Source organism: Etheostoma cragini, unplaced genomic scaffold (assembly GCF_013103735.1).
Source record: "Etheostoma cragini isolate CJK2018 unplaced genomic scaffold, CSU_Ecrag_1.0 ScbMSFa_1485, whole genome shotgun sequence".
Lineage (NCBI taxonomy): Eukaryota > Metazoa > Chordata > Actinopteri > Perciformes > Percidae > Etheostoma > Etheostoma cragini.
Genome location: NW_023265545.1, coordinates 82,916 through 103,643, shown reverse-complemented (window position 1 = coordinate 103,643; position 20,728 = coordinate 82,916). Strand labels below are relative to the sequence as shown.

Genomic DNA, 20,728 nt, shown 5'->3' with positions numbered 1-20,728 from the left:
GATTGGCTGCTTAGAAATTAAGTGTTAACGAGCAGTTGGACAGGTGTACCTAATAAAGTGGCCGGTGAGTGTATAAAGCTGCCTTGCCTTGCCTTAACTGGGAGGTTATATAAGGAATATGTTAGATTATCTCTAACTGGGACGTTATATAAAGAATATGTTAAATCATCTCTCTAGCTGGGACGTTTTATAAAGAATATCTTAGTTTTCCGAGGTACCTGGAATCCTCCCAGGGTGATGGTCAGAGAGACGTCGAGTGGTTTGTTCACGACCCCGGCGACAGACTTAATGAGCGACATGAAGAGCAGTGGAAACCAGACGATGCAGATTAGCAGCAGAACGATCAAACCCCCCATCCCGTACTTCACAACACGCTTCTTCTTCTGGCCGCGAGGCTGAGGGTACCTCTGTGTACAGATACACACAAAAATGCAAAATACAAATACATCCAAATACAGCCACATACCTACGTAGAGTATACATATGAGAAGAATTAGAGCTGGGCAGCGATTAAAAGTTTTAATCGCGATTAGTTGCATAATTTCCCTGATCAATCGTGATTAATTGCAAAAATGAATACATGTACAGATATATACATATGAAGACATGTACAGATATTTACATGTACAGACATATACAGATACAGACATATACTGTAAATGTACAGACATATACGTACACAGACATAAGCATATACATATACAGATATAAACAGTGGGATTTGAAAATTTGGGCCCCCTAGGTAAAAATGTGTATTTATGTGCATAAAAAAGCCAAGAAAAGATGGAAAAATCTCCAAAAGGCATTAAATGACAGATTAGACATGCGTATAATATGTCACAAAAGTTAGATTTACAGATAAAGTAGGTCTAGACCAAACTCTAGGTCTAGGTTTACAAGGACCCAAAAGTTCTAGTAGCGGACCCTGGCGACAGCTGCTACATTGATTTTAGAGCCTCTCTGATCCGAGGGAACATGTTGGGGAAAAAAGAACATAAGGACTCCAGGGAATGACTCCCCAGAGCTAGGATAGTAACAAGCATTTCTGGGACATGGATGCACATAAATGGAAAGATAGAAAAACACAGGAGAGAGGGCTCAGTGTGTCAAAGTAAGTCCCCAGCTTTCTAAAACTATTACAGCATAACTAGGAGAGACAGGGTAAAGAGAGGAGCCTGGTCAGGCTAGAACTCTCCCCAACCGTATCGGGCTGTATGCCGTCTCCCTCTAGTTTCATTATATTCTTGATTATATGATAGATAGATCTGACAACTATGACGAGCAGGTGGGCCGGGTTAGGCGGACGCCGCGAGTCTTCACTCCCTAACAACATACAATTCTATGTCCTAACTATAGACTTTATCAAAAAGGAAAGTCTTAATCCGACTCTTAAATGTGGAGACGGTGTCTGCCTCCTGAACCCAGACTGCAACCTGGTTCCACAGGAGAGGAGCCTGATAGCTGAACACTCTGGCTCCCGTTCTACTTTTAGAGACTCTAGGAACCACAAGTAACCCTGCACTCTGGAGGCGAAGTGCTCTTGTAGGGTTGTAAGGTACTATGAGCCCTTTAAGATAAGATGGTGCCTGACCATGAAGAGCTTTGTAGGTGAGAAGAAGGATTTTAAAATCTATTCTGGATTTTACAGGAAGCCAATGCAGAGAAGCTAAATCAGGAGAGATGTGATCTCTTTTCCTGGTTCTTGTCAGAACACGTGCTGCCGCATTCTGGATCAGCTGAAGAGTCCTTATGGACTTTTTCAAGCAGCCTGATAATAAAGAATTGCAGTAATCCAGCCAAGAAGTAACAAATGCATGGACTAGTTTTTCTGCATCAGTTTTAGACAGGATATTCTAGATTTTTGCAATATTACGTAGTTGAAACTTGCATCAGGCTTGTCTATGTGTTCATAGACTATGTTTGTGGTGAGGACGTAGAAGAGGTTTTCTTCTTATGACTCTTTCATGAAGACCATATCTGTACGAGTATCTCTTTATAGTGGACTGATGTACCAACTGCAGTGTCTCCAGGTCTTTCTGGATGGATCGTGCAGTCTAAAGGGGGCCTGGACTTGCTATTCTCCCAATCCTGCGAGCAGTTCTGATATTGTTCTTGGTCTTCCAAATCTTTAACTTCCACTGTTCTTGATGACGGCCATTTCTTAATTCCATTCCAACAGAGGAGATTGGCATCTGAGAACGATTTGCTATCTTCTTCTGCTGCTTTGCTATCTTCTCCTTCTTCTCCTGCTTTGGGAGCGTCTACTATTTTCAGTTTTCTAGACAACTGCTTAGAAGAAGCCATGGTGCTTATTGTTGGGGGTTCAGATGAGTCTGGGCATTTAAAACCTTAAGATTGACATCACCTGGTCTTTCCAGACAATGATCGAGAACAATCCATGACACTGTCAGGTCTCTGCTTTCCAAAGGGGCGGGGGGGGCATGCTAGAAACTCGGCAGGGGGCCCAAACTTTTGCAGATGCCATTTTTTTGTTTTCTGTTATTTTGAAAATGTGTTTGATGAAATAAAATCTAGCTTTTTGTGACATATTATACAAATGTCTAATCTGACATTTGATGCCTTTTGGAGATTTTTCCATCTTTTATTGGCTTCCTTATGAACATTAACATAAAGTTTTACCTGGGGGGCCCGAACTTTCAAACCCCACTGTACAGACAGACACAAACCTTCTCAGATTCCCTCCAACACTTCAGGACAAAGCAGTGAGCATACACATCCTCCACACAGATCCAGGAGGACAGAGACAGGGTGGTGTCCGTCCAGACCCAGTCCATCACCGCCCGGAGCTCCGTCAGGAAGGGGACCAGACGGAAACTATTCACAGACAGGTCCAGGGACAGATAGACAGGTCCCGGAACAGACAGACAGGTTGAGAGACAGACAGACAGACAGACATGTCAAGAGACAGGTCCAGGGACAGATCGACAAGTAGGGAGACAGACAGACAGGTCGAGAGAAAGACACGTCGAGAGACAGACATAGGCTAACAGTTCAACTCAATTGTATAACAGAAGTTATCTCAGTATACTATACAGACATAGTAAGTCTAGGCCTTTATGCTAAGCTGGGCTAGGCTAACAGTACAATTCAATCCACTTTTCTAACAGACGTTATCTCAGTACACTATACAGATTGAGCTGGTCTAGGCTTTCATGCTAAGCTAAGCTAGGCTAGGCTAACAGTACAGTACAGTTCAATTTTATAACAGAAGATATCTCAGAACACTATACAGACAGAGTAGGTCTGGGCCTTTATGCTAAGCTAGGCTAACAGTCTGGACTCACCCCTGGAACAGGAAGAGGTTCAGGTAGTTGTAGCTCTTGGTCAGGAAGTTTCCCAAAACCCGAGTCGGGTACCCAGACCGGATCTGATAGGCCGACAGACCGAAGTACACACACTTCACAAAGTACCAGAGCTGGGCCACCAGGTTCTGGTTGAACCGTCTGGAGAGAAAGACAGGCAGACAGGCAGACAGGCAGGAAGGTAGGCAGACAGGAATACATAACAAGAAATGATTGATGTTACTTTCTGACCAGTTAAATCTAAATGTATCTGAGTTTAAATATTATTATATTGAACATTTTGATTAGTCAGACCGTTCTTTCTTAGACAGTTATGATTATGATGTTATGTTATTTTAATTTACCGTACCTCTCTTTCTAACAATTATGATTATAGAATATATATATATATATATATATATATATTATATTATACCTCTCAGTGACCGTCGGCAGGATGAAGAACATCCAGAAGTGAATTCCAAAAACCAAAATCACCTGGAAGACCAACTTGCCCAAAACGGTCTTCCTCAAATACAGGGCCCTGTCTATCACCATGGTGCCTGCAGACAGACGGAGGGACAGATAGGGGGACAGTGAGACATCTGACTAAACAGACAGACAAAAGGGAAACAGACAGACAGACAGACAGATGAAGAGACATCTGGAAAGACAGACAGACAGACAGAAAAACAAACAACAGACAGACAGACAGACACACAAACAACAGACAGACAGAAAGACAGACAGACAAACAGGTGAAGAGAGATCTGGACAGACAGACGTACCAAACTGGATCAGAACCATCACCAGGAAAGCTTCAGGAACTTGGTCTTCTGAGAGAGAGGAAGTGATGTCAGCAGCTGCAGAATGTTTCTGGGAAAATAACAGAAAGAAACAGAATGACACAGAGTGAAACTAAATGAAAGAGTGAAACTGAGTCCATTAAAGGAAATAAAGTCAGTTTGCTGTGAAATGTCATGTAATGCAGTCAGGAATTAAAACTTTACTCCGAAAGCCCAGAAGCCGAAGACGATGATGATGAAGTCGATGGTGTCGGCGAGGAACATGAGGACGTAAACATCAGTGACGGCGCTGTATTCTGGTTGGACGAGAGCTTTGAAGAACTGAAGGACTGGATGGGACAGAGACATGCACCTAGCAGAGAGAGAGTTTAATCAAACTTTAGCTCTTGACTATTTTCATAAAATGATACAAGATCATTTCCAACTGCCGTCCTAGACAAAAACACTGAAACCATTACTGGAATATTACAAAATCAAGTTCAAAAAATAATACAGCCCTCTGGACTACTTATGCATTGTCAATATTTAGGTACTTTGAGATTGGTTTCTCTTGCCTTGTTTAGCAGACAATAACCTCATTGTCCTCCAGTTCCTAAGTGAAACAAGAGTCACCCAACAAGGTGTGTCCCTGGACAGTGGCCAGCGTTAGAGTTAGCATACCTGCTAATAGAGTACTTCTTGGCTCTGATGGAAAGCTCTGTGAGTTTCTCCAGCAGCAGATCCAACCTGCCGGGGGGCTCAGACCTGGAACACATGCTGCCTGACAACAACATGAAGATGACAAGGAAGACATCAACAGGACTTCCACATTACTGCATTCATTATTCAATGTTGTCCCTCTTCTCCAGGTCCAGGAAACAGTGTCCCCTGTCCTACCACTCGATGCAGATACTCCCTAAAAACAGACAATCCACAAATAGAGAGACAGCAAAGCTCCGAAACAACAAAGGGCTAATATCTTTTCTTAAGACAACAGGCTTATGTCTTTGCTTAAAGGGTGATAGAATGCAAAAAACAATTTTACCTTGTCATATGTGAATAACGAAAGTTCGGTGGCTAAATAGGACACACATGGAAGCTCAAAATCCCATTGACATGCCTTTCCTCTGAAAATCTCACATTTTGAAACTGCCGCTGAAAACGGGTGAATCCCAACAAAGCTAAAAGATGACGTCAGGATCTCAGAACCTGTAGCTTTGTCACGCCCATGGCTGTATCAGGAGAACGGTCACGCCCCTACATTTACATACAGGCCACTGACCTGAGACCAGTTCCTAATGGAGCTAGCGTTAGGTCAATTAGATGTCCGACTAAGAATGCTGCTCGTGTACTTTGACGGGATTTACAAAGAAAAAAGTTTGGAATATTTTCCAGGATATTGACAATGAACCAGCATCATAAATGCAGTGTTCCAGGCTGTACAGGGAATGGAGACACTTCTCATAGTCTTCCCAAGGAAGCAAACACTCAACGGGCATGGCAGATGTTAATAAGGAGATCCCTGGGAACTTTTCCCCCAAAGACAGTTTTCAAAACAGCCAAGGGGAAACTAATGTTCAAGTGTCTGTTCCCAAAGGCCAAAAGGGGAGGTTACACAGGACAGAGCCAACAATTTGTAAGTTGAAATATTTTTTTAATTACAAACAAAAAATAAAAATTTGCATCGTATAACTTTTCACACACTACAAACAACAAATCTGAATGTGCAAGGGTATAGGTGCTAAAATTACTTTTCCCACACAACAGGCTATGTCTTAGACCTTATGCGACTGGTGTTCGAGGAGATCATCCATGACCCCCTTCCTTATCTGGAAGCAGTCCGGCAGATTCCTGTGCCCAGGACCTGTGTGCTCAGCTCAACACGCACCCAACCCGACATACTGCCTTGAAGCATCCAGAAACTCCCTCTGTATACGCAGCACGACACAAGAGGGGATCACGTCACGGACACTTCTACCAAGAAAACCCCAGCACCACCTCACAAAAGTTCTATAAGCCATGTGTCTGCATTGCCTGCAAAGAGAACAGGGTGTAGTGGACAATCACATTTCTTATCTTTTAGATTTTAGAGTAATGATGATTGTTTTGAAACTAAATAAAGTTTTTCATTTTGTTGTCTTGATAATACTGTGTTTTTGTAATAATGCTGAACCAATAATCAATGGGTATTGTTATAGCACTGCTAAAAGTGGTATCAAATTGGCCTCACCTTTCCATCCCTCTGAGTCTCAACTGGCCATGGTCAACTCTGTAAATATTCATTGAATTTAGCAAAGAATATATACGGAGGCCCAGCGGATGAAGGCCAGGATGGTGAGTCATTGAGGTTATCTCCTCAGGAACCTGGGTCATTCTTCTCATGACCTGTAAAAACAAATAATGAGCTTGTTGTTATTTCATAATGTTGAATGAGCAGAAAGCATAAAGTAGCTTGAGTTAATGTCTCTAGTTTTAGTTACCTGAGGTATTTATTGGCAACATATTTTTTCTCTCTCCTGGTGCCTTTGTGCACAGTTTCCACAAGAACACCTGCCAAGGTAAGATGGATGCACCGTTGTTGTAATTTTACATATTACTACATGTTAAAATGGTAATAATCTCAAAGTCAGATGATCTAATCAGCAGGATAGTAGTTCCAAGATAACATTTGACCTACTGACACAGGCGAGAGTAATGCTTTAGACGTAGCATACAAACAGAAATAGTAGTCTCCTGTCCAGCTAAATGGACGTCCTGTTTTAAGATAACATAGTACTACTACGTGTTAAATACTGTACATAACTCATAATCGCAATAAAAGAGACATTCGTTGTGAGCAGCTTCATGAACTGGCCACTAACTTTCCAGCCAACTGGACATCTTGACTGAAACTGCGAGGGTACAAGTAGTAAAATATTTGTCTGTGTGCAAATTTACTTATGTTGCTAACGATACTAAAAAAAAGGCTAATACAAAGTTATTCTTAGGCTACAACACTGAAGTGTTAGTATTGCACTAGTATAACAACGGACGGCTAATGTTGGGCTATGTGTTGAAAATGCGGGTAAATGCTAATTGACCAAACTTACCAGTCTGAAGGGGTCCAATCTCCTGGCAGGTTGCTCCTCTACATCAGACAACAACACCTCTCATTTCAAGACAGGTCAATTTAGCAGCGTGGTAAGGGGCCAAAAGAACAGCAAAAGCAAAATTTTCAGCCCAACAAATGTTACATACCCTATCAGGAGACATTAAGGAACAGCGTGATATACTCTATGCAACCATTCTATCACCCCTTTAAGGCAAGAGGCTGATGTCTTTCCTTAAGGCAACAGGCTGATGTCTTTCCTTAAGACAACAGGCGGATGTCTTTCCTTAGGACAACAAGCTGATGTCTTTCCTTAGGACACTCCTAAGGAGACGTATCGTGGGGAGGAAGATTTGTCTGGAAGTTGTTATCTGAAGCCTTGCCGGGAGGCTTGCTCCAACCTAAGTCAAATTCCTTGTATGTGTCCTCATACCTGGCAAATTAAGCTGATTCTGAGTTGTTGTGTCGTGTTGTTTTGTGTTGTGTAGGAGGAAGATTTATCTTGCTGGATAACACCTTTAGACACCACACTACTGCACTAAGTGCAACCAAATGTAAATACAGCAAGATTGTTATTCACGTTGGCGTTAATGACTCCCGGTTACGCCAAACGGAGGTCACCAATATCAGTGTTGAGTCGGTGTGTACATACGCGAATTCAATGTTGGACGCCGTAGTTTTCTCTGGACCCCTGCCAAATCTCACCAGCGATGACACGTACAGCCGCATGTCGTCATTTCGCCGCTGGCTATCGAGGTGGTGTCCAGATAACGATGTGGGCTTTGTGGATCACTGGCAGTCTTTCTGGGGAAGACCTGGTCTGATTCGGAGAGACGGCATTCATCCCACTTGGGATGGCGCAGCTCTCATTTCTAGAAACCTTGACAAGTTTATTAGTGGACCTGATCCCTGACAATCCAGAGTGGGACCAGGAGGCAGAGTCCCAGTCTAACACACTTCTCTGCTCCTTTATTCCAGGAGTTACCAAGTAAAAACCCCATAGTGACGGTGTCTGCCCCCCGACCATTGAAATTATTTAAATCAAAGGTAAACCGAAGAGGAGCTGTGCATGAAAAACTCATAACAATTAAAACCACAAGTGCAGTAGTGCAAAAGAATAGGAGAATTAAATGTGGACTCCTAAACATCAGATCTCTCTCTTCTTAAGGTGGACTAGTAAATGAATTAATATCAGATTCTAATATTGATTTATTTTGTCTTACTGAAACCTGGCTGGGTGATGGAGAATATGTTAGTCTAAATGAATCCACCCCCCCCCCCCCCCCCCCCCCCGTCATATTAATACTCACATTCCTCGAGGCGCAGGCCGATGAGGTGGCGCTGCAGCCATCTTGGATTCTAGTCTACTAATCAGCTCTAAACGTAAACTAAATTAGAACTCATTTGAAAGTCTTGTTCTTGATCTTTCACACCCAAGTTGGAAATCACTGAACCAGTTCTATTTGTTATAGTGTACCGAGCACCTGGTCCAGACTGAACCAGTTCTATTTGTTATAGTGTAACCAGCACCTGGTCCATACTCCAGTTCTTATTGTAGGGTTTTAATATTCATGTGGACGATGAGGACTATAGCCTTAGTACTGCGTTCATCTCTCTTTTAGATTTTATTGGCTTCTCTCAAAGTGTTCATAAACCTACTTATCGTTTTAACCACACCCACTGTGGCCCTGTTGCTTGCTCTGCAGGAAACTACTAGAACTGTTGGGTCTTTGTAAGTTCTGGAGTGTGGTCTAGACCTACTCTATCTGTAAAGTTTCTTGAGATAATTCTCGTTATGAATTGATACTATTAATAAAATTGAATTGAACTGAATGGATTTGAACCTGCACAATTGGTTTATTTACATTTTAGCATATTATTCAAGCGCTTGCACATTTTTCTTTTCCCATCCTGTATATATTCAAATATTTGTTCTTTTATTTCATTCCTATTATTATTTTTATTTCATGTACTGTTTATTGTATGTATGTATATTTTTCCTAGTATCTAATTTATATTTATATTCTGTATTGTGTGATTGATGTACGTGTGCTGCTGTAACACTGTAATATCCCATTTTTCTTGGGATCAATAAATATCTATCTATCTGTAAGTTGTTATCTAAAGCCTTGTTGCGTTGCGTTGTGTTGCATTGCGTAGCGTTGCATTGCGTTGCATTGCGTTGCATTGCGTTGCATTGCGCTATGTTGCGTTATGTTGCGTTGAGTTGCATTGTGTTGCATTGCACTGTGTTGTGTTGCATTGTGTTGCGTAGAGCTGCAGGTTTTGCATTGCTTTATATTGGGTTGTGTTGCGTTGTGTTGTGTTACATTGTGTTGCAATGCGTTGTGTTGCATTGTGTGGCATAGTGTTGGGTTGCCTTGCGTTGTGTAGCGTTGTATTGCATTGTGTTGCCTTGCGTTGTTTTGCATTCTGTTGCATTGCCTTGCGTTTCCTTACATTGCGTTGATTTGCTTTGCGTTGTGTTGCATTGTGTTGCATTGTGTTGGGTTGCGTTGTGTTGCATTTTGTGGCATAGTGTTGGGTTGCCTTGCGTTGTCTAGCGTTGTTTTGCATTGTGTTGGGTTGCCTTGCGTTTCCTTGCGTTCCGTTGCTTTGCATTGTGTTGCATTGTGTTGGGTTGCGTTGTGTTGCATTGTGTGGCATTTTGTTGCATTGCCTTGCGTTCCTACCTGCAGGAGAGCGCGGCTGGGTGGAGCTGGAGCGCGTCCGTCTCCGGCCGCGCCGGCGCAGCGAGCTAGCAGAGTCAGCCACATCAATGGAGGTAGCACTGCGGGTGGAGTCAAGCTGGTTGTCAGGGTGATGGAGAGTGTCGGTCTCCATGGCAACATTCTGGTCCCACAATCCGTGGCACTATCGAGAAGAAAATTCACTAAGTTAGTGTTTTTATTTTGAGTATGACTCAGTGGTAATATAATTTAATATTTTTAACCTTTAGCATGGCCCGGTGGTAACATAATTTAATATATAATTTTGTGTTATTAACCTTTAATATTGCCCGGTGGTAGAACAACGCCAGCAGCTGCAGCAGGTCGTAAAGGACGTAGCCTTCCTTCTTTTCCACGCCCAGGATGTTCGGGGGATGGAACGGTTTGGACCGGTCCACCTCCAATTTTTGGTTGAATGGAAAAAAGCCAAACTGGAAGAAATACTTGATGACGATAGTAACCTGAGAACACAACCAGGTAGAATGATTAGTACACATTGGACGTCGATAGATTAACTGCAAGAGGGATGCAGCTGCAGAGTCTACCTCGGTGTAGATGATGGCCGTCATCCAGAAGGTCTTACTCGGTCGAGGGACCGACAGCGTGGCCCACAGAAACACCAGAACAGGAAGTACCAACGTCAGACAGCTGGCAGACACCATGTGGTTCAACACGATGACCAGGTAACACACCGTCTCCGACCTAGCAACAAGACTGGTTGAATATCTTAGCAATAACACAGGTGCTGAGAGGTGTCTGTGGTGCAGAGTTTACCTAGCTGCCAGGATGTTGTAGAGGGCGTAGCACAGCTGGAGCAGCTGGTGTTGATTGGCATAGAAACAGTCTGACACCTCAAGCTCCACATTGTGGAAAGTCCTATTAGAGAGTAAATAACTAGCTAGTTAAAGTCAGTAATTAATTAAGTACATTTATTTCCACAGATTTATTTTCACAATACATACTGCTTTACTTAAAATATGAAATGAAGGGTAGGCAAAGGTTACAAGGAAGGATCTCTAGGACTCAGCACTGACCTGCGATTCTCATTTCATCAGCCCTGATGTGGTTTGGTCTGACTCACCTGTTCCTTAGAAGCTCACTGGCTGTGAGCTCCTGAGTGCGAAACGTCAGCAGACAGGAAGAGGGGGGCGAGTCAGATAGGAAGTCACTCCTTTCCCCCGGTGTCTGAACCTGCAGTCGCCTCCTGAATCCCTCCCCAGCCTCCTCCTCCTGTAGGTCCAGGCCCAGAGCCAGGCTGTAAGAGGGGGGGAGGAGAAGGGAAGACGGCAACGTGGGGGAGGAGGCGCTGGTCTGAGTCGGCTGTGTGTCACCAGGAAGTTGCTGGAAGTCTCCACCACTGTTCAAACAGAGTAGATGTAATTGCCATAATGTGTTGGAACAGATGACCGCTGTTATGATTGTGTTCCTGCAGGACGACCGACCTGAGAGAAGGATCTTCTTCCTCTGAAGAAGACCAGATCTCAACTCTCTGCATCCTGGACAGTCTGGGTCTCCATTGTTGGCTGCTTGTAGTCCCAAAGCATTCTGGGCAATCTCCACCTACTGGGTCCCTATCTGCTGCTGCTGCTATCGCTGGTTTAAATTCTAAGGATGAAGCCTTTGCTGCCCCCTGGGTTTCCTCTGTTTCTTCTGCTGCCCCCGGGGTTTTCTCTGCTGCCCCTGGGGTTTCCTCTGCTGCCCCCGGGGTTTCCTCTGCAGCCCCTGGGGTTTCCTCTGCTTCCCCCGGGGTTTCCTCTGCCGCCCCTGGGGTTTCCTCTGTTGCTCCCGAGGTTTCCTCTGTTTCCCCCAGGGTTTCCTCTGCTGCCCCCGGGGTTTCCTCTGTTTCCCCCAGGGTTTCCTCTGCTGCCCCCGGGGTTTCCTCTGCTGCCCCCGGGGTTTCTTCTGCTGCCCCCGGGGTTTCCTTTGCTGCTCCCGGGGTTTCCTTTGCTGCTCCTGGGGTTTCCTCTGCCGCCCCTGTGGTTTCCTCTGTTGCTCCCGAGGCTTCCTCTGTTTCCCCCAGGGTTTCCTTTGCTGCTCCCGGGGTTTCCTTTGCTGCTCCTGAGGTTTCCACTGCTGCCCCCGGGATTTCCTCTGCTGCCCCCTGGGTTTCCACTGCTGCCCCCGGGGTTTCCTTTGCTGCTCCTGAGGTTTCCTCTGCTGCTCCCGGAGTTTCCTCTGCTGCCCCTGCTGCCCCCGGGGTTTCCTCTGCTGCCCCCCCCGGGGTTTCCTCTGCTGCCCCCGGGGTTTCTTCTGCTGCCCCCGGGGTTTCCTTTGCCTCATTGGTACTGTAGTCTAGGCCTGACTCCCTTGAGCTTTTCATCATCTGTTCTTGGTAGTAAAGGTGGATCGCCTCTCTGGTGGGAACATTACCCTAAACAGACAATTACATAAAACAAGTCAACACACTGCTACGCAGGCCTCCTGCATCATCTTGTGGTTTTAACACTTCCTGCTGTAGTCCTGAACATGTACCTGCTTAGCCTGCTGTGTTAGCATGCAGCGCTCGATGCGGAGGACCGTGGAGATGTCGATGTGTTCCTGACACAGACCGTTGAGCCAGGCAGTCAGAGAATCTAGCAGAGCTGACAGCAGAACCCAACAGAACTGCATCGTGTTGGAAAACCGATGCAACACCGTGTCTGAAACACACGACATCAGCTGATGACACCGGCCACGTTTTTCAAAGAGACTCCAGGAAGTCAGGATTCATTTTACTAACGACTTTAGTTTTGAGACTTTAAAACTTTGTAATAAAAGTTTACATTTAATTGGGTTATTAATACAAATGACTAAAAATCCAGCTGTTGACCAGAGACTACAGATGTTAATTAATTAATGGGAAAAATAATAAAATTTATTTTATGGATATGAATGAAACCAAGTCATGATGATGTGAGTGCCCATGCTAAAGGAGAGTGGTAGTTCTTTCTTTTTTAGAAAGCATTTCATCAATGTGTTATTGTGTTAATATCAGAGAGGGTGAAAACGGAAAGAAAACACCAGGAATACAAAGTATTGTACACTTTAGAGTGTGAAGGAACAGACGCAGAACGTGATATAACTCTTCTTTCACACGGACTAAATATTATGATAACCTCCTACCTGGACCCTCCTCCTCTTCCTCCTCTTCTACATCCTCCTCTGTCTCCTCCTTCTCTTCTATAACTCCAGCTGCCGGAGAGGTGGAAGCTGATTAAAGGTTAGACTGATATGCAGATGACACATAGCTTTACATTTACCATCTCTGGATAGCAAAACAACTTTGGACCAACTGAATGGCTTCATTTTTACACCTGTATGTTGGATTGTGATCATTTCTGTGAAGTCATCTGGAGTCCCAAATAACTGATCAATGTTTTAATGTGTTATATAACCACCCCACCAACCCCACCCTAGACAACTCCTGTCTTCTAGTCCTCCGGCCCTTCCTACTCACCTTCTCTCTTCTCCTCCTTCCTACCCCTTCGTTTAGACGAGCTTTTCTTCCACAGTTTCTTTTGGTTGTTGCGAGCTCTCATTGCTGTTTTGGAGTCTGTTATCCAGGCGTGATAGACAAACTGACAAATACAGACACATATACGGTTTACAGACAGACGGACTACAGACAGAAAGATGGTTTACAGACAGACGGTCTACAGACAGACAGACGGTTTACAGACAGACGGTATACAAACAGACGGTTTACAGACAGAAAGACGGTTTACAGACAGAAAGACGGTTTACATACAGACCGTTTACGGACAAAACAGACAGACAATTTACAGACAGACAGATGTTTTACAGACAGACACTTTACAGACATATGGTTTACAGACAGACAGTTTACAGACAGAAAAGACAGACGGTTTACAGACAGATGGTTTACAAACAGATGGTTTACAGACAGACAGTTTACAGACAGACAGACAGACAGTTTACGGACATATGGTTTACAGACAGACAGTTTACAGACAGAAAGATGGTTTACAGACAGACGGTTTACAGACCAACGGTTTACAAACAGACCATTTACAGACAGACAGTTCACAGACAGACAGACGGTTTACAGACAGAAAGACGGTTTACAGACAGATAGTTTACGGACAGATGGTTTACAGACAGACAGTTTACAGACAGCTGGTTTACAGATAGGCGGTTTACAGACAGACCGTTTGACCGTTACATGTTTACGAGACTTTCACCTGGAAGGCTGATTTGTCAGAAAGCTCCTCCTCCTTCTCCTCTTCTTCCTCCTTCACCTCCTCTTCCTCACTGTCTGTCTCAAACAGGTAGTAGTCACCGCTCCTCACCACTGCAGACAGACAGACAGACAGACAGGTCAGAAAGACACACAGACAGGTCAGACAGAAAGACAGACAGACAGACAGGCAGGCAGACAGGCAGGCAGGCAGGCAGGCAGGCAGGCAGGCAGACAGACAGGACTCACTGGAGGTGTGGTTAACCCAGGGTCTCCACCACTTTTTCCGTTGCTGACCCTTCTTGGTTTCCGGACCTTAAAACAGAAAAAAAAAATATTGTTGCTGTGATTGACAGCTACATATTCCACACTGTTACCATGACAACAGGTATTTGTTTACAGACCATCAGTCTGGAAGCTGTCTTGGGTCAAACTCAACATTTTAGCTTTTCCTCTGCGGAACTTCTGCTGTCTATATTTAATTCTCTCCATCCTGAAAGAAACACAAACAGGAAGTACATGTGTGTATTTATAAATCCTTTCTAGTCTTAACAACTACTCAAAGCTCTTTTACATCATACAGGAAACATTCACCATCACACACATTCATACACTGTGGCCGAGGCTGCCTTACAAGGTGCCACCTGCTCATCAGATACACACTCACACACATTCCAATGTGCATCGGGGGCAACTCGGGGTTCAGTGTCTTGCCCAAGGACACTTCGACATGGGACTGCAGGGCCAGGGATTGAACCCCCAACCTTCCGATTGGCAGGCAACCGCTCTACCGCTGAGCCACAGCCGTAAATCACAGAGACAGGAAGCAGTTCAAATGTCATGCACAGAGTAGCTTTGTTTCCATCCACACATTTTTATCTGAATTAAGTGATATTGATGAAAAATGCTTCATGGAAACAGTAAAACTGATGAATTTGATGAATCTTGACTCAAAAGAAATGCGTTGGTCTCATCAGATTTTATCTTGACGATATTCTTCTTATGTGATAAACGGTGAAGAAACCTGATCTGCTGAATAAAGAATGAGTTGATTAAGTTTTAGGTCATTTTATGGTTACAACCCGCCACAAAACTAAGAAGTTTAATTTAAATTTACCCCAGTATTTCCGCTCTGTCTGCACACATGGTGGGCGTTAAAGACAGATGGAAGTGGACGGACGAGGAGACAAAAGACAAAAAAATAACGGCTTTTACATAGCAAAACTCTAAGAAATGCCATAATTTATCAGGAACTCGCAAATGAAAGGTTAGGACAAGCCGTGGGACATGTCTCGAAATAGAGTCTTGCAGCGGTACCGGAAGGACAATAAAAGACAAGTTGCATCTGCATCCTCATAGCAACGTGTTGATAGCACGATATGTCGCTATCAGCTGGAACATGAACTCTATGTAGCCTGTCCCATATTGATCATGTGATGTTGTCCCATATTGATCATGTGATGTTGTCCCATATTGATCATTTGATGTTTTCCCATATTGATCATGTGACCACCAGAGGTCTGTCCATCAACACCTGGTCCAGGTTGGACATTTTTTTAACTGTGAAGCAGCAACTAGGCACCGGATCCGGGTGTCCGGGAGACCTATTGTGGTGTCTCTCTCGATGCAGTTTTGATATCATCTTAGACCTGTCTAAATCCTGACTCAGATAGATATATTCAGTATGTCTCAGTTGTCAGGGATTGCCAGAGTTAGGACTGGTTTTAGTAAAAACAACAAGAAGTGGTGGTCATCTTATATTGTAAGAACAAATATTGAATGGAAACTCCTACAGAGGGTCTTTTGCTCCAATGTTGCTAAGCTAGCATGTTTCTTCTTGTGTGCTTACAGTGAGTCGAGGTGAATAGTTACTCCAGTCAAACCTGCAGAATGATGACTGCATTCTGACTGCTCCTCATCTCTCTATCTAAATATTCATGACATTCACAACTCTCCACACTCGACTGATTTGGACTGCAGCTAAGTTTTCACCCATCATGCACTGCAGCCCTAAACTTCTCTAACATTACACGTCTGAATCAGTTGGATCGGACATGAGAAAGTCTGTTCGGAAGATAAGATAGTGAGTCATGTCAGTCCTCCTGCATGGTCTACCCAGGCCCCCCCGCTAGCCCAAACCAAGCCCAGCCCCCCCCCCAACCAAGCCGACATGGACAATCTCCTGTCGGCGCAAAATGTTAGGAAGAAGACATCTTTACTGTCTCTTCAGCAGGTCCATGGACGTCTTCTCCATCTCCAGTCTTGCTCTGACAGCTTTCAATGTGGACGCCTCGAAGAGCTCCGCGCCCCTGCATTTCACACACACACACACACACACACACACACACACACACACACACACCTTAGCGTCATATGACTCCGAGTGTGTTTTAATGTGTTAATGAGTGAAAGTTTACCTGGAAGCCAGTAGTTGTGTATTTTGAAGATCCAGGACCACATACAGGAAGTACTGACTCCTGAAGACTCTCCTCTGCAGCAACAGGAAACAGAAACAGACGCCGTCCCAGATGATGCCGGCCTCGTCGCTTGGCAACTCACACTGTTTACTGCTTTGTTGCTCCGCTGCAGGAAGTGACACAACACGCACCAACAGACAGACACGTTTCCATTGAAAGTTAATATCTGAAACTAACCCTTACCCCCTAACCCTGGGGCCATTTTTACAGTTCATTGTCAGTCTGGATTTATTTTATAATAACTTGTAAAACATCAACCCTGTTGTCTAAAGTCAAGATATCAACATCATTCTTTCAGGACAAACTGAGTTATTAGAATATTTGGGTTGCAGTGAGGTCACTTGCATGTTAAAAATGGTTATAGGGCCTTAAAGACAAATAAATAAATAAAACGAAACATGAATCTTCCAGATATGTATTGATATTACAGACAGAGCAGTAAAACCTCTAAAACACTTCTCATATGTCTTGGGAGTCACACTGAAGAAATAATCATAACTTATACAGATGACAAAATACATAAATTTTTACAAAGAAAGTCCAGACGCTTTTGCTCTCCTGACATTTATTCATGCAGATAATAACATAATAATGTCATATTTATTAATATTACACCCACAGCAATGCTACACAAGCAAATGCGTGTAAAATATGTGTTCCACTTGGCCGTCTATACAGCAAATTGGCCTTTTTGTCCCTTCTGGCCTTCCATCCAAGAGGGGTGACGTTATCTCCCATATATGGGCATACTGGGGCCTACATTTCCGGAAAACAACAGAGGAGAGACGGAGCAGCGAGCTAGCGGCAGAAATGAGCCAAAACGCGATGAATTACGGACATAAAGTGGATCAATCTTGGATGTAACAGGCTAGAAAATCACCTGTAGAGGCTAGAAGGACCCGCAGAGACCTCCGTAACCGCTAACTCGTCAGGTTTTAAACGCAACTTTTGGTGCGTCACTAGCTGTTATGGTTATATGATTCAACTATGAATCAGAGGGGCTGTTTTTACTCGTGGGCAAGTGTCTCGGTCTCAGAAGGTTAAAGATAAATGAACCTTGTGGACTTACGTCTGGTGTATCCTTTGATGGTGCAGGCAAGACTGAAGAGCTGAATCAGCCAACAGTGATTCATTACCAACGATTTAATGAAACCACACGCCAGGATCTACACACAAAGACAGACAGGTAGACAAAGAAAGACAGACAAGTAAAGACAGAGAGACAGACAGGCGGTGACAGACAGTTTTTGACCATGTGACTCTGTGTACTTGAGTAAAGAGCAGCGTGACGAAGCATCTTACCGACAGGATGTTCTTCATGGTGATGACAAACACGTTGTAGCCAATCAGACAGTCCCAATACAGCAGGATGGATCTGACTGGTTTCAGCAGCAGGTCCCCGCCCACCAACAGGAAGTAGAAGCATGCCACCAGGTAACCCATACAGAAGATACTGATCCTAGAAACGGAAGTAGAAACACCAGGGCCAAAACTTCAGCATGTTTTAATAACCCTCCGGGACCTGAGGTCATTTTCCAGCTCATTGTCTGGTTTTATTCTCTATAATAACTTGTAAAACATCAACCGTTGTGTCTACAGTCGAGATATCAACATCGTTATTTTCAAGACAAACTGGGCTATGAGAATAATTGGGATGCTGTGAGGTCACATGAATGTTAAAGATGGTTACAGGACCTTAGGGACACATAAACATGAATCTTCTAGATGTGTTTTGATATCACACACAGAGCAGGACAAGCAGAGCCAATCTCTCAAAAATACTTCTCATATGTCCTGGGAGTCCCACTGGGAAGACATTATCATTAGGACTTATACAGGGGACAAAAAACATTCTCCCAAAAAAAGTCTGCTTCTGTCCTCACAACATTTACTTATAATAATTGTACTTATAATAATGTAATATTTATATATATTACACCCCCAGCAATGCTACACAAGCCTGTGTGTTGTCTAAAACAGTTCTGCTATATGCAAAAATAAACTTAATAAACATTATAACTCATATAAAGCACAAACTATTTACATTTATCCAAAAAAAGCCCAAGCATATAATATAAATATATTAATACATGCCAAATCTCAAACCAGTGAGGCCATCCTCCTCTGTATAATGGTAGTTATCTATCTTGTCCGCTATATAATATCTTTGATGACATTAGACTAGTCTGACTTGGAGGATTACAATCTTTCCCACTCTCTACTCTTTGTTCTCGCTGTTGCCAATGTATGGGCATAATGTTTTCACTTTGCTAAATATCAGATGGAAACCTGATGAATTATGGATTTTATCAAGTGGATAAATCTTGGATGTGACAGTTTGGATTTATTTCTGAAAGACCCAAAAAAAGGGCCAAGTTCCAGGACAGATAGAAAACCACCCGTAGAGGCTAGAAAGACCCCAAAGAGACCTCCGGGACCGCTAGCTTGTAAGAAGAGACCTTCGGGATTGCTAGCCTGTTATCTTTATCTATATAAGGTTTATATCTATATGTACTAAATCTGTACTATATCTTTACATCTGTACTATATCTGTACTATATCTGTACATCTGTACTATATCTGCATAGCTGTACTATAGCTGTACTATATGTTTACTATATGGGTAACAGTTAGCCACCAAGAGCCTGGTTCTAGATTAATTAAATTAAATTAAATATTCAGGTGTTCAATTGGAAGCTTTGGCTCCGCCCACTCACCTGGTTGTCCCGGTGATGAAGATGATGGTGAGGACGAACCAGAACATGTAGCTGAAGATTATTAACTTCATCATGTCCAAGTAAGACCTGCACACACAGAGAGACAGACAGGTAGGAAGAGAGACAGACAGACAGGCAGTCAGACAGACAGAAAGGTAGACAGTCAGAGAGACAGGAAACCAGACACCAGGCATTTAGAGAGACAAACAGACAGTTTACCTGCAGAGCATGAAGTCTGGGCCTGTGTTGACACAGAGCCGTCGGATTGGATCAGAGACACGTCCGTTGTCTTCGTCCAGCTCCCAGTTGTCTCCAGCGAGGATCTGAACCGCCGGCTGGACCTCTTCCTCAAAGACCTGCCGCTGGAGCGCGGCGCCGAGGACCAGCAGGAAGTCGTCTGAAAGGCCAGGAGGCACGAGATGTATAGTTATAGTTGTATGTATATGAATCAGCGTCTGTCCCTGTATATATCTGTATCTGTATATCGCTATTTACATCCTCTTCCACACATCCCCATTCGACTGGTGAGACAGGTTTCAGGTCCGGTGTTACCTGGACCTCCTGTGCAGGTGAGACAGGTTTCAGGTACAGTGTTACCTGGACCTCCTCTGCAGGTGAGACAGGTTTCAGGTCCGGCATTACCTGGACCTCTGCAGGTGAGACAGGTTTTAGGTCCAGTGTTACCTGGACCTCCTAATCAGGTGAGACAGGTTTCAGGTACAGTGTTACCTGGCCCTCCTCTGCAGGTGAGACAGGTTTCAGGTCCGGCGTTACCTGGACCTCCTGTGCAGGTGAGACAGGTTTTAGGGCCGGCATTACAAGGACCTCCTCTGCAGGTGAGACAGGTTTCAGGTCTGGCGTTACCTGTACCTCCTGTGCAGGTGAAAAAAGTTTCAGGTCCGGTGTTACCTGGACCTCCTCTGCAAGTGAGACAGGCTTCAGGTCCGGTGTTACCTGGACCTCCTTTGCAGGCGAGACAGGTTTCAGGTCTGGTTTTACCCGGACCTCCTTAGCAGGTGAGACAGGTGTGTGCAGCCGGTCCGACCCAACATGTTAAAATATGTTTTATATATTTTGAACACATCACATCAAAGGATATGAATCTGTTTCCATGTGTCAAATGTTTTTAAAAAGGTAAGTTATAGAAAACAAAAGAGAAAACAAAAAACAACAACAACAAAGAGACCAGAGTCCAGGACAGAGACCAGAGTCCGGACTCAGAGACCAGAGTCCGGGACAGAGACCAGAGTCCGGGACAGAGACCAGAGTCCGGGAGAGAAACCAGAGCTTGAGACCTTTTATTTAAACTTTTATTCTCAGACCTGATTTTAATATTTAGATTCTTTTAAACAGCTTTTATATATAAAAAGTAAAATAAATATTATAAATATAACCCAATCAGGGTTTATAAGTGTTTTACTTGTTACATCTTAACCCAAACCGAACCACCCCC

General features: G+C 43.8%; 1 protein-coding gene across 1 annotated transcript in view; it reads right to left on the bottom strand.

Moving 5' to 3' along the window:
• Positions 1-20,728, bottom strand: part of LOC117939940 (piezo-type mechanosensitive ion channel component 2-like) — a 63,570-nt gene that overhangs the window by 12,480 nt on the left and 30,362 nt on the right. The window contains exons 24-48 of the mRNA XM_034865337.1: positions 19,495-19,672; positions 19,276-19,362; positions 17,861-18,017; positions 17,628-17,724; positions 16,499-16,664; positions 16,301-16,390; positions 14,486-14,574; positions 14,331-14,396; positions 14,086-14,195; positions 13,341-13,461; positions 13,007-13,075; positions 12,377-12,543; positions 11,347-12,275; positions 10,986-11,261; positions 10,679-10,780; positions 10,450-10,606; positions 10,183-10,365; positions 9,869-10,049; positions 4,769-4,868; positions 4,313-4,460; positions 4,091-4,178; positions 3,739-3,865; positions 3,306-3,464; positions 2,688-2,835; positions 219-407 (exon numbers count right to left, since the gene is read on the bottom strand). Of these exons, the coding sequence (XP_034721228.1) occupies positions 219-407; positions 2,688-2,835; positions 3,306-3,464; positions 3,739-3,865; positions 4,091-4,178; positions 4,313-4,460; positions 4,769-4,868; positions 9,869-10,049; positions 10,183-10,365; positions 10,450-10,606; positions 10,679-10,780; positions 10,986-11,261; positions 11,347-12,275; positions 12,377-12,543; positions 13,007-13,075; positions 13,341-13,461; positions 14,086-14,195; positions 14,331-14,396; positions 14,486-14,574; positions 16,301-16,390; positions 16,499-16,664; positions 17,628-17,724; positions 17,861-18,017; positions 19,276-19,362; positions 19,495-19,672 (4,184 nt within the window). The remainder of the gene's footprint in view (positions 1-218; positions 408-2,687; positions 2,836-3,305; positions 3,465-3,738; positions 3,866-4,090; positions 4,179-4,312; positions 4,461-4,768; positions 4,869-9,868; positions 10,050-10,182; positions 10,366-10,449; positions 10,607-10,678; positions 10,781-10,985; positions 11,262-11,346; positions 12,276-12,376; positions 12,544-13,006; positions 13,076-13,340; positions 13,462-14,085; positions 14,196-14,330; positions 14,397-14,485; positions 14,575-16,300; positions 16,391-16,498; positions 16,665-17,627; positions 17,725-17,860; positions 18,018-19,275; positions 19,363-19,494; positions 19,673-20,728) is intronic.